Source organism: Primulina tabacum, chromosome 10 (genome assembly GCF_025594145.1).
Source record: "Primulina tabacum isolate GXHZ01 chromosome 10, ASM2559414v2, whole genome shotgun sequence".
NCBI classification, from domain to species: domain Eukaryota; kingdom Viridiplantae; phylum Streptophyta; class Magnoliopsida; order Lamiales; family Gesneriaceae; genus Primulina; species Primulina tabacum.
The window spans coordinates 2,011,173-2,023,423 of record NC_134559.1 but is presented as its reverse complement, the minus strand read 5'-3'; the positions used below and the strand labels follow the sequence as shown (position 1 = coordinate 2,023,423).

Genomic DNA, 12,251 nt, shown 5'->3' with positions numbered 1-12,251 from the left:
ATCGTATTTTGCTGAGATAGATCTCTTATTTCGGATCATCCATGAAAAAATATTATTTTTTATGCTTAGAGTATTACTTTTTATTGTGAATATCTAGTGAATATCGGTAGGATTGACCGATCTCACATGTACAGATTCGTTAGACCATCTCACAATAGATATACTCTTAAACTTATGTGTGGGTGATTTTTATATATTTCTACAATCATGAAGTTAATATTTGGAAATAATGCATTAAATTTGGAAACCCAAAACCATTACTTTTCACCACTTTAAAGTTTTAAGACCTATTTATGTTGAGAAGGCAAGAAGATGGTAAGATACGCATTTATTAAGCTATTAATTAATTAATATAGCAACATTTGTCTGCCCATTTTATTATATATCATATAAATAATTGAGAAAAGTATTAATTATTATGTTTCTATGTTTTTTTTTATTTTTAAAAAACTCTTTCTATGAATTTTCATATAAAAAAAATCTTAAAAACTTATCCTATTAGTTGTCGTAAATGAAATTCCAAAATTTCATGAATTAATATTTTCTTCTAAAAAATAATAACCTAGGTTTATATAATAATATCATAATTTTCCCTAAATATGATTAATGGGATTTGAATTATATTTCACTTACGCAATATTTCATTTAATAAATATTAATGTGTAATTAATTTTAATTTTGTATCCATAATTTTATGTGAATAAATTAATGTTACAATTTTCTTTAAAAAAAAAATTTAAGAAATTTTTTTGATGCTATCAATTTATGTAGTACGAATTCAAAGATAATAAATATCAAAATTTTATATGATAAATCATAGAGTTTTACAAAAAAATATTGTATGCTTGTGTGCATTCATTCATATGAATGCTTGTAGGTTGTTATATAAATTTTTTTTCAAGCAAATAAAATAAAACTTATATGAATTAAAACAAATAATAATATTTAAAGTTAATGAAAATAAGCATTTATTTTCAAGGATATCTGAACTTAATGGAAAGCTACTTTTATGCACCATAATTAATTCTTAAGTAAGGTTGACGCAAGGTATAAAAAATTTCTTAATCCGAAAACGATGAACCCGAATCCTACCAACCCAATTTGATTTTTTACCTTTTAATAAAATAATTAAATAAAATTTCAAAATACGTGACTAAACATGAAAATTTGATAATATAAATTACCAAAATCGTAAAATGAAAAAAATTACATTACTAAAAAATGCAGTTTTAATTTCCTCTCCAAAGATATACTCTACTTAAGTAATCTCAACTTTTTAAATTTAACATTAAATGATACGGAAGCCAAATTTTAGATCTCGTTAATTTTTATCCAAGGAATAATTCAAAAAAAAAAAATGTTGATGAAAATGCATTTTTACTGCACGTAAATTTTATTTAGGTGTAAAACAATAATTTTCTCTATATTGTACGTGAGTGTATACCCTAAATGAAATATTCATTTTAATATATAGTTTTTAAATTAGCTATAGTGTATATAGGAATTAATAAGGAGAACATATAGCTAACATGCAATAACGTCAATTGAATGTTGGGCAGGCATTTCCAACCAGATTTGAACCCAAAGAACACGTGTATGTGAGACGGTCTTAAGAATCGTATTTTGTGATACGGATATCTTATTTGGATCATCCATAAGAAAAATATTATTTTTTATGCTAATAGTATTACTTTTTATTGTGAATATCGGTAGGGTTGATCCGTCTCACAGATAAAGATTTGTGACACCGTCTAATAAGAGTCATAATCTAAACTATGTCACCACTATTGATTGAACTGCATGTCAAAACTGTTGGTACAAAATTTAAATCGAGTTGAGTTTGGAGAAGTACTTGATTTTTTAATAGAAAAAATCGTTTTAACGAGAGAGTTTGACATACCAATACTTATATATTATGAAAAAGAAAGCAATACACAATTTTTTTTTTATCAAAAAGCTAAGCAAATAATAAATAACAATAAAACTATATATATAGATATATTGTGAAATTATTATCAGATAAAATAACAGTAGAATGTCATTTTAGTAATAATAACAAAAGTGAAGGCTAGCTCCTCACCAAGCTTTGGCTATTTGCTTCTTTTATTTATCGTCTTCCTCATTGAGTAAAGAACAAGTTCTCTGCGACTGCGTGCTTGCTAATTCATATCTCGCGCTTTAATAACTGTAACTACCCGTATTTATGTAACTGTAGGCGTATACCTTCGTATACTCCGCTTGCATGCCACGATCCGATCATTCCTGTCGATCGAGCGATGGGGTCGTGTTTCTCGCGGGCCGATGAATCAACGGCGAGGAGAAGACAGTCGAAACGAATCGTGAATCACTCTGCCGCGCTGGCAGGAGGAGGCGCTGTGGGAAGCAGTCGGTGGGCGAGGATTCGGTCGTCGAGGAAAGAGGATAGCTTGATTCATGAGCAAGCGCTGGCGGCGGCGGTCCTGTTTCAGCAACAGATGCAGAACGGCGGTGCCACGCAGTTTGACAGGTCGTCTTCGTTGAGGTATCCAAGTGTTAAAGAGAAGAAAAACCAGGCGTTGCCGAGGAGTTCGAGCTCCAGAGCTAGGTCGCTAACTGATCCCTTGCTTCAACCTCATCAACTTGTTAATCAGGTAAAAAAACAGTTAATCAATTATTTATTTAATTTATTTTTAGAGGTTTTTTCTGTTTAATGTTCGTGTCTTACAAGTTGAAATTGTTTGATTCGTATTCATGTACATCTAAAATTTAGCTTTGTTTTGTGATTTATCTACAGTTTAACAAGATAATTAGAGAAACTTTGAGTTGGTAATTATGTTGAGAATTGTCTAACCAATAATGGAGTTTGGCTGTAAAGTTGAAACTTTTGTAGCTTTATTGAAGTTTGCTTTGGCTTTTGTTAAAAAATTAGTTGGTGCAAAACGACACCATAAATATCTTTTATTAATCATAGTTTTATTAGACGACGATTTTATTTATTTAATAGTCATTGTTGACCACATAAAAATTTAAATACTTCATGCTCCTCAATTTTGAGAAACTAGATTTTCAGAAGATATTTTTTTATGCGTGGATTGTTAATTGCTGCAAGAATTTCGACTTTTTGCAGCCCATGAAAGAATAGCAAGGTTTTTAATTTTTATAGCACTTTTCAGCAGTTCACACTGGAATGTCCAACTTTAATAAATGTTGCAGTTGATGAACTTGTTGTATTTTTACTATCACAATCAACATATTTAAAATTTCAAAATCTTAAAGCTTGTAATGGTAAATGATGATGTGATTAACAATGTAAGGTGAGAGTCTTGTTATTTCTGGGATCGACGCAGATAAATTATAATGTCTGAACCCTGAATCGTTAAAAAATGGCTTTCTTGGGACTATTTCTGGTGTTGTATTTGGTGTGGAAAGATGCGAAGGCAGGGCTAGGGCCACTTAATGTGAACTTATAATGATTTTTTTCATTAGACGCGGACACTGCTTGTGTCCACAGTTGATTGGTGAGTGGTTATATTACATGGCCAGGGTCTAATTACAGTGTTGAGATTTCCACACTGAGCTGTGGGGTTTTTTAATGCTCTACTCCATTTGAGTTTTTGCCTCCAAATAATTCATAATCTCTGTTTCTTTTTTCACGTAAAAGCTTATGTTTTTTGTGCTAGATTGGATAAGGATTCCTGGTGGTTTTCTAATTCTTCCATCATCTAGATGTAACTAAATCAATTCCAATGATATTTTGTTCTTTTTATATCGTCCCAGCATTTGGAAGCAAATCATAATATTGATATACTGTTCTCTTTTTTGAGGATTATCATATGATCGGCTCTGTATCGGCAGGATATCAACCTTGAGAATCTTGAAACCAGCCATTTTGTACTAGTTCATGGTGGTGGTTTTGGTGCCTGGTGCTGGTATAAAACGATTGCGCTACTAGAAGAAGGTGGATATAAAGTAACAGCAGTGGATTTGACTGGTTCTGGGATCCATTCATTTGACACGAACCACATCACCAGTCTTTCACAGTATGTGAAACCGCTTATTGATTTTTTTGAGAAGCTGGCTGAAGGAGAGAAGGTAAGATATTATCAGAACATTGTAAAAACTAATAATAATAATATGTGTATGCTACCTTTGAGTACTTTGTTTGCTCAGATAAATTTTAAATGCTGTTCCACTAGAATGGTGTAGTACTAGTATGAAATATTAGTGAGTTATACACACAAGGAATTTTCCTGTTTTGCTTTGTGTATTTGAAAAACTAGGAGTTGATGTATGCCAGTGTTGTTATACTTGGAATTTTTTCTATAACACCTTATTTTTCTTTAAGTAATTTCCTTGATTCGTTCAGGTGGTTTTAGTTGGACATGATTTTGGCGGGGCGTGCATATCATATGCAATGGAGTTGTTTCCCTCAAAAGTTTCAAAAGCTATTTTTATTGCTGCAACAATGTTGATTGATGGCCAAAGTGCCCTTGATATGTTTTCAGAGGTCTGTTTTCTACCTGGTCTACTCTATATCATATGATTCATATGGATTCTTGGCATGCAAAGACAGAATTATACTAGGCAAAATCGGTCTGCTTATTTAGATGAAGCTTTTTAATGGCATGTTAAAGTGTCGGTGATTTTTAGCACTAATGCATGTCCTTATCACGTTACCTAAACGTAAAATGGGTACTCCGGTACATTGTTTTTGGTCCTTGATGAAGCTCCTGAACATTTCCTTGATGTTTATTCATACTCGGTTTTTTGCCACTCTTATTAAAGGTAAGGGAAAATGTACATTTAAGATCTCAAGGCCACATTTCGATACTTCTACTTGATTACATGGCCATATCCCGGTCATTTAGTCCCAAGCGAACATTCAGAGTCAACGAGTCTGGGTAGTACAGAATTTTGTTCACTGCATGGAAATATAAAGAAACTGATATGGAATCACTATTGCAGGCAGAATCAAATGAATTGATGCGACAAGCACAGGTATTCCAATATGCCAATGGAAATAATCAATCTCCAACTGCTATTGATTTCGACAAATCCCTCCTGAAAGACTTGCTATTCAACCAGAGTCCCGCAAAGGTACGGTGTGGCAATTTAATCGGAGAAACAGATCTCACATTTCTGCACACTGTATTTAAAAATTTCTGACTATTACTAATTCCTTCTCTCTTTTCTCCTTTGCCAGGATGTTGCATTGGCTTCTGTCTCAATGAGACCGATTCCCTTTTCACCAGTTCTGGAAAAACTATCTATTTCTGAAACAAAGCACGGGGTTGTGAGAAGGTTTTTTATCAAGACGCTGGAAGACAATGCCATACCCATTGCTCTACAAGAATGCATGATAAATAGAAGCCCACCAGAGCAGGTATTCAATCTTAAAGGTGCCGATCATTCACCTTTTTTCTCAAAGCCTCAGGCGTTGCATAAACTTTTGGTAGAGGTGTCAAAGATTCCATGAATGCTTTTTAGGATAATCATTTCTGAAGTCCATCCATCCTCAAGTTTCTGCATCCTTGGCGTTTCAACATTACACAGAGATGCGGTCTCGGTGGATTCAGTTTTGTTTAAGCTAATGGGTAGATATGTAACTTCGCATTTTTACATATTTTTAACTTTCAACATTTTGTGTTATAACATGCTCAACATTCATATCCGCAACTGAAGATACACCATTTCCTGGGAATTGTTGAATAAAAGAGATAAGAAAGTTCCTCGATTTATTATGCATTGACATCATTTTCCTACCCATCTGTATTAACAATTGGAAATTGATTCTATAATCCACTCCATCTGTGTACATTGTGATTCAGTCTCCTCTATTGCGCATATAAATAGATAGTTCTCATAAAACTAAATCCAAAGAATACTTAAAACACGTATTGAAACATAAATACTGTATCCTTAAAAAACAAACAAAGAAAGAAATTCTGTATAATATGCAAAAGAGTAATGAACTCGTGAAAACAGCTACAAATTTAAAATTTCTGGGATACTGAAATCTATTGGGTCTACGCAACAAAAGAACCGATCTATGCAAAACTTGGAAGATACAATCACACTCAAGTGATTCGAAATTTGTTTCCCTACTAAAGTCCATCTTAACAATGCAAGTTAACCTGCTAACGCCATCAAGCCTTACAACCAACATTGCCGCCACTGGCAATCTTAGCATTGAATTTCTCAGGAAACATGAATCAATAATTGTACAACACATGTGATCCCACGGGAGCAGACAGTGCGACACTAACCCTAACAAGAAATGCCACAAACAATTCATCTAGAGAAGAATATGATTACGCAAACTCAAGCTGATTCTCTCAACCTTCTAGTAATACTGCAGTAAATAAGAAAATATCCACAACCCTTCAATCTCATGGTTGAGTGGAAGCTCATTGTGGACAAATGGGCTTAAAATCTAAATTCCTTCGACCAGATGGGGGTCTATATGAAATGGTACGGATCTCATTTGGCCAAAAAAATTGGGCCATAACTGACAGAAGCATATCAAAACCAGAAACCGCACTTTTTCAGAAAAGTAAAAAATCTTCACTTTAATCATATCAGGAAAATTGGAAACAGGGGAATTTCTCTCTAAACATAGCATCCCATGAATGGAAAACACACTTTTTTTAGACAAAGTTCAAACCTTTGTTCAGTCGTCAAAAGTCTACAAATATACATGACATCATTAAATTCTGGATAAGTTCCTAGACTGACAGTAAAAAATAAAGCACATAAAGATTCAAGGAATTACAATTCAGATGACACCTCATGTTCCAAGTAAAAACCACTCAAAGGTATCACAGCAACATATCAGTTCAATACAAAACTATCGACAAGGTTCGAGTATAGTATGAAAATGCTAATCATATCATCGCAAAGCTTACATTCAAATTCAGTTCCAAGTCAATTACATGAAAGGGTTGATTGATTTTCAGGAAATGAAACATATAATTGATAATCGAGAATCCAACTTTGAAAATCGAAATATAGAACACACAACATCAAACAAAACAAAAAGAAGTCTTGAATCGGTATTATGATCCTCATTCAAGAACTAAACATGAAATCCTGACATGAATAAAAAAACAACACTGAGAAAAGGGAAAACTCAAAATCCAAGCTTGGTGCGACGCCAATGGCGGCGCTTGGCGTTGTATCGGATGGTGTTGTCAGTCCGCATGCGGATCCAGTACGGAATCGGCCTGTTTTGCCTCTGCTTCTTCGCCAATTTCTTCTTAATCATGAACGACTTGTGCGACGGCTGTATATACATATTATACACACAAAGTTACCAATTTTCAGCTATAAAACTCCAGGCAAAAACAGTTTGAAGCACATTAACATGCCAAGTGCGAGGGAGTGAGAGAGAAAAAGGCACCATCTTTACTTCCGGCAGCAAACGAGCCCGTCCCTAGGGTTCTGCTGCGTGACAGGGGAATTTGGGGGAGAAGCGGCGATATAGAACCCTATACAGTATCGAAGAATATCCGATTGCCCCTTATATTTAGAGAAAATTACATAATCTCCTTCGAAGGCTCGGGAGTGTGTCATCTTTTGATCGTTGCTCTACAATATGGACTATATAATTTTTAACAATCTCTTCGTTGTATTTCGATCATTTTGCGACGCATATGAATTAGAGCATGTTTGGTATAAGAAGCTACATTTAAAAAAGTGTTTTTTAAAAAAAAATGCTTTTTTAATTTATAACTTGTTTGGGTGGGCTTCTAGTGCTTAAAAAAACACTTATTTAAGTTGAAATTAGAGCTTTTTTAAAAGCCCTATTTTAGAGCTTTTTCACTAACTTTTTTAATAACCTTAAAAAAAACATCCACCAGTAGCCACCTCTCAATCTTTTCTCCATTCTTCTACAAGGTACAATTTTTTTTCCCGTCGAGGTTTTTGTTCGTTCATTTTTTTCTGCTTTTTTTTTTTGCTGCAGAATCTACACTCCCTATTCATTTACGTCTGTATTACGTATTGTGAATTAGATAATTATGTTACAATTCGGTCAATGATCCGATAAATCCAGGAAGGGGAAAGTATTTGCTTATTCCATTTTTTTGCAACTACGTATATAATATTCATCAATTCTTGTGTATTACGTATATAATATTATATTAATTAAAATATGTTATATACCATAATATTACTGTAATATTATTTAATCATTGTTTGCATTACTTTTTCATTTATGATATTGTGAATTAGATAATCTATTGTTTTTTTATGTTTTATTTTTTGAATATAGAATGTATTCGAAGTTAGCTCCTAAACGAGGATTATCAAATCCGAGTCAATTACCTATATATACGATTGAGACTGTTGAACCTGGATTTGTTGCTGATGGGAATAATAAGGCGGATTGGACTGATCAGAATACCGAAATATTTTTAAAAATTTGTGAGGAAGAAATTGAATCCGGCAATAAGCCTACCAAACATTTAAACAAAACGGGGTACACAAATTTAGTTTCAAAATTTCATGAGAGAACGACACTTTCTTTGAATAAAAAACAATTCAAAAATAAATGGGATTCTATAAGAAAATATTTTGCACTGTGGGCACAACTTATTGGAAATAATGAGACTGGCCTTGGTTGGGGATCATAACAAGATGACCGTGCAAGCTGATAATAGTTGGTGGGAGGATAAGATTAAGGTACATAATTTATATACTACATTTTAAATTTTTAATCAATTATTTTTATTTATTTTTTGTTACGTTGCAAATTACAGGAAAATCCCGAGTATGCAAAGTTTAGATTGAGGGGACCCAAGAATTTAGATTTATTGGAAAATATATTTAAAGGTTCCATAACAACTGGCTATGTTGCAATAGCACCATCAGAGGATCAACCAATTCATAATAATTTCAACGATGATACAAATGATTGGGATGTTCAGTTAGATGGAGAGTTTCAAAGTGATGTTTATGTTAATGTTGAAAGCCAAAAATTTATGAAAAACTCAACAATGGGAGCTGACAACTCTATGCAGCAAAGAAAGAGAAAAGGAAGGGAGAGTGGGGAAAAAAGAGGTCCCATTGCCACTAGGTTAGCCGATCAATTTGATCGTGTCCTTCAAGAATTTGAGACTCAAAAGTCTATACACGAAACACCAAAAGATGATCCATGTAGCATTGAAAATTGTCTGGAGGTTCTTCGTAGTTTGCCTGGTATGGTGGTTGGCAGTGAGCAATTCTTCATAGTTACTAGAGTTTTGGGTAAAAAGCATAATAGGCAAACATTTATCGGATTGAAGGACTCGGAACTGCAGCTTGGTTGGGCAAAGACATTCACTAAAGATGATTTGAAGCGTTATTAACATGAGTTATGTTTTTAGGAAAAATACTTGAATAATGCACTTGTTTTTTTGCTTTTATTGATTGATGAGTCAACTTTACTAAGTAGTATGTTTAAATTTTTAATGCAATAATCTAAAACTTTCAATGTTTATTGTTTTTTATATATATTTATCTTTATTCATATATTTTCACAGGATGTCTGCGAGTTCAGACTCCACTATATCAGATAACTCTGATGCATCAAGTGATTCCGACATTTCCGTTGATTCTATTAGAAATACACATGTCTCTAAGAAAAGAATGGTTTTGTTATCCTTGTGTGGTGTTACGAATTATGTTTTGAAATATATTGTTAAAGAAAAATGTAGGACATCGTGATTATCAGGGTCTCAATGGGTGGCAGATATATTGAATGGTAATGAGACACGATGCTTTGAAATGTTTAGAATGAGGAAACATGTTTTTTATAAACTATGTGACGATCTACTCCAAAAATATAGCTTACAGCCAAAAAGGAGTTGATATCTATGAAAATGTGGGATTATTTTTGTAAATGATGGGTCAACCTGCTTCAGTTAGAAATGTTCAAGAGCGTTTTCAACACTCGGGGGAAACTGTTTCAAGACAGTTTCACAGCGTTTTAGAATCCATATGGAAGTTGTCGAGAGATATCATCAAACCTATCGATCTTAATTTTACAAATGTCCCTGAATATATTAAGAATGACAAAAGATATTGGCCTTATTTTAAAGATTGTATAGGGGCTATTTATGGCACACATATATGCATTCGTGTTCCGCCTAGCAAGCAAATAGATTTTATTGGAAGAAAATGGTATACTTCAACAAATGTTATGGCTGTATGCGACTTCGACATGTGCTTTACTTTTGTATGGGCTGGTTGGGAATGTTCTGCTCATGATTCTAAAATTTTTAAAGAGGCTATGCGCAGAGAGAGATTGCATTTTCCACTCCCACATGAATGTTTGATATTAATATATATTATATGTTTTTTTAAATAATTGTTAGATAAATATTTACACTTTAACTCTTATTTTTTGCAGGTAAATATTATTTAGTTGATGCAGGTTATCCTACTTTCAAAGGCTTTATGGGACCGTATAAAGATACTAGATATCATTTACCTCAATTTCGATTGGCTCCAAAGTTCAGATAAAAAAATGAAGTATTTAATTATCATCATTCCAGTTTAAGGACGGTTATTGAAAGAACATTTGGAGTGTGCAAAGCACGATGGAAGGTATTACAAAATATGCCCACATTTTGTCTAGATACTCAATTTAAAATTATAGTGGCATGTTTTGCTTTACACAATTTCATAAGGCGATACGATGCGGCTGGCGATATTCTTGAACAACTCGAAAATATTGATGATTTACAAGAAATCGAGCAAGATGATGAAAATATTTATGTCCATGATAGAGATACGAGATGGCAAGAGCCAACACAAGAAAATATTACGGAAATGAAAGAATTGAGAGATGACATAAGAAATTCACTGTCAATACAAGGTCGAAATTGAACTATTAGTTTTTATTTAAATAAATTAAAGTAGAATGTAAACATTAACCATTGTTATTAACAATTGTTTTTATGGTTTTTAAGATTTCAATATTTTATTGTTTTGGTATGGATTTAATTATTTATATTTATACATCACACTTGTTTAGAAATCCGTTATAAAATATATATATAAATTAATGAGTTAAAAAAGCACTTCAATGATATGTATCCAAACACATTTATTAATTTAAAAAGTGTTTTTATCTATTCATCCAAACACAATATTAACACAACTTTTACTTAAAAAAACACTTTTAAAAGCCAACTTAAAAAAGCACTTTTTTAATCAAAAAACTTTTGATACCAAACGGGCTCTTAGTCTTATCGATTTATTTTGAGAATCACACCATTAACATACACGAGTGTGTAGAAATCGAATCAAACTGTAAAATTAAACCAAACTAATTAATTGTATGGTTTAGATTGATTTTTAGTCGATCACGGTTTGGATTGATTTTAAAATCATTCAAATCGAAAAAATTGGTCTGATTCGAGTTTTGGATAAAAATAAACGGAACCTAACCAATCCAAACTGATTACATTAATATAAAAATAACGTAATGAAATTTGTTAATTTAGTGTGATTTTATCTTGGATATAGAATGTTCTATTTGATATTTAGTTTCTATTGATTTTAAGCTTTCTAATAAAACTTCCATGAATAAAAGAAGAAAGAAAGGTAGCAGGAGAAGTCCAAAACCTCATAATACAATACAAGCAAAAGCTCATATGTCTTGGTCATGCAATCCAGTTGTGTTGAGGTAATGGTAAGTATCTCTGGACCCAGATTGTATATCTTGATCCAGTTGCATTTGGGCTAGTCCTTTCGGCCCATTTCAAGATGAATCATTTGTTTGTTTCTCACGGCCCAATTTATTTTGTATTAAATCTGCCCATTAAATTATATTTTGCAATATGTTTTTTTTTGAATAATTCTTTTGTCATACGGTCTCACAAATTTTTATCTACGGGTCAACCCTACCGATATTCACAATAAAAAGTAATATTCCTAGCATAAAAAGTAATATTTTTTCATGGATGACCCGAATAAGAGAGCTGTCTCACAAAATACGATCCATGAGATCGTTTCAAACAAGTTTTTGATTTTTTTTTTAAACGAGAAAACTGACCCTTTTCAATATAATAATTAAATGTATACGTTTTGCTTATAATTAAAATAAGCAAATTGTCTTCTCCACAATAATATATATATATATATATATATATATATATGTTATATTTTCATTTTTTTTGGTATAAAATTATATATTCATTTTAGGTGAATAGAAGACCATAACTGAGCTGTATTCTAACTGTCTCCACGCTTCAATTAATTAAATAATAATTGTAAATCGTCTTTTT

At 32.4% G+C, this 12,251-nt stretch overlaps 3 protein-coding genes across 3 annotated transcripts; 2 read left to right on the top strand and 1 right to left on the bottom strand.

Annotated features, from left to right (window-relative positions):
- The first annotated feature begins 2,095 nt into the window (after window positions 1–2,095).
- Window positions 2,096–5,717, top strand: LOC142505201 (putative methylesterase 11, chloroplastic). The gene is made up of 5 exons (XM_075618081.1): window positions 2,096–2,630; window positions 3,835–4,071; window positions 4,346–4,486; window positions 4,945–5,076; window positions 5,183–5,717. The coding sequence occupies exons 1-5, from the start codon at window positions 2,277–2,279 to the stop codon at window positions 5,453–5,455; spliced, it is 1,137 nt and encodes a 378-aa protein (XP_075474196.1). The 5' UTR covers window positions 2,096–2,276; the 3' UTR covers window positions 5,456–5,717.
- Window positions 5,718–7,001: 1,284 nt separating this feature from the next.
- On the bottom strand, window positions 7,002–7,385 carry LOC142505202 (large ribosomal subunit protein eL39x-like). The gene is made up of 2 exons (XM_075618082.1): window positions 7,379–7,385; window positions 7,002–7,261 (listed from the first exon to the last, which is right to left on the bottom strand). The coding sequence occupies exons 1-2, from the start codon at window positions 7,379–7,381 to the stop codon at window positions 7,109–7,111; spliced, it is 156 nt and encodes a 51-aa protein (XP_075474197.1). The 5' UTR covers window positions 7,382–7,385; the 3' UTR covers window positions 7,002–7,108.
- A 1,198-nt stretch (window positions 7,386–8,583) lies between these two features.
- LOC142505992 (uncharacterized) lies at window positions 8,584–9,326 on the top strand. Its single transcript, XM_075619135.1, has 2 exons — window positions 8,584–8,661; window positions 8,739–9,326. Exons 1-2 carry the CDS (start codon window positions 8,584–8,586, stop codon window positions 9,324–9,326), a joined length of 666 nt encoding a protein of 221 aa, XP_075475250.1.
- Window positions 9,327–12,251: the final 2,925 nt, after the last annotated feature.

What these genes read in the sequence shown, in the direction of transcription:
- LOC142505201 (XM_075618081.1), top strand. Translation starts at nt 2,277, where the DNA reads ATGGGGTCGTGTTTCTCGCGGGCCGATGAATCAACGGCGAGGAGAAGA. An exon ending in AGCTGGCTGAAGGAGAGAAG is followed by an intron (nt 4,072 to 4,345) that starts GTAAGATATTAT and finishes TGATTCGTTCAG; the next exon opens with GTGGTTTTAGTTGGACATGA. An exon ending in TCAACCAGAGTCCCGCAAAG is followed by an intron (nt 5,077 to 5,182) that starts GTACGGTGTGGC and finishes CTCCTTTGCCAG; the next exon opens with GATGTTGCATTGGCTTCTGT.
- LOC142505992 (XM_075619135.1), top strand. Translation starts at nt 8,584, where the DNA reads ATGAGACTGGCCTTGGTTGGGGATCATAACAAGATGACCGTGCAAGCT. An exon ending in GGTGGGAGGATAAGATTAAG is followed by an intron (nt 8,662 to 8,738) that starts GTACATAATTTA and finishes TGCAAATTACAG; the next exon opens with GAAAATCCCGAGTATGCAAA.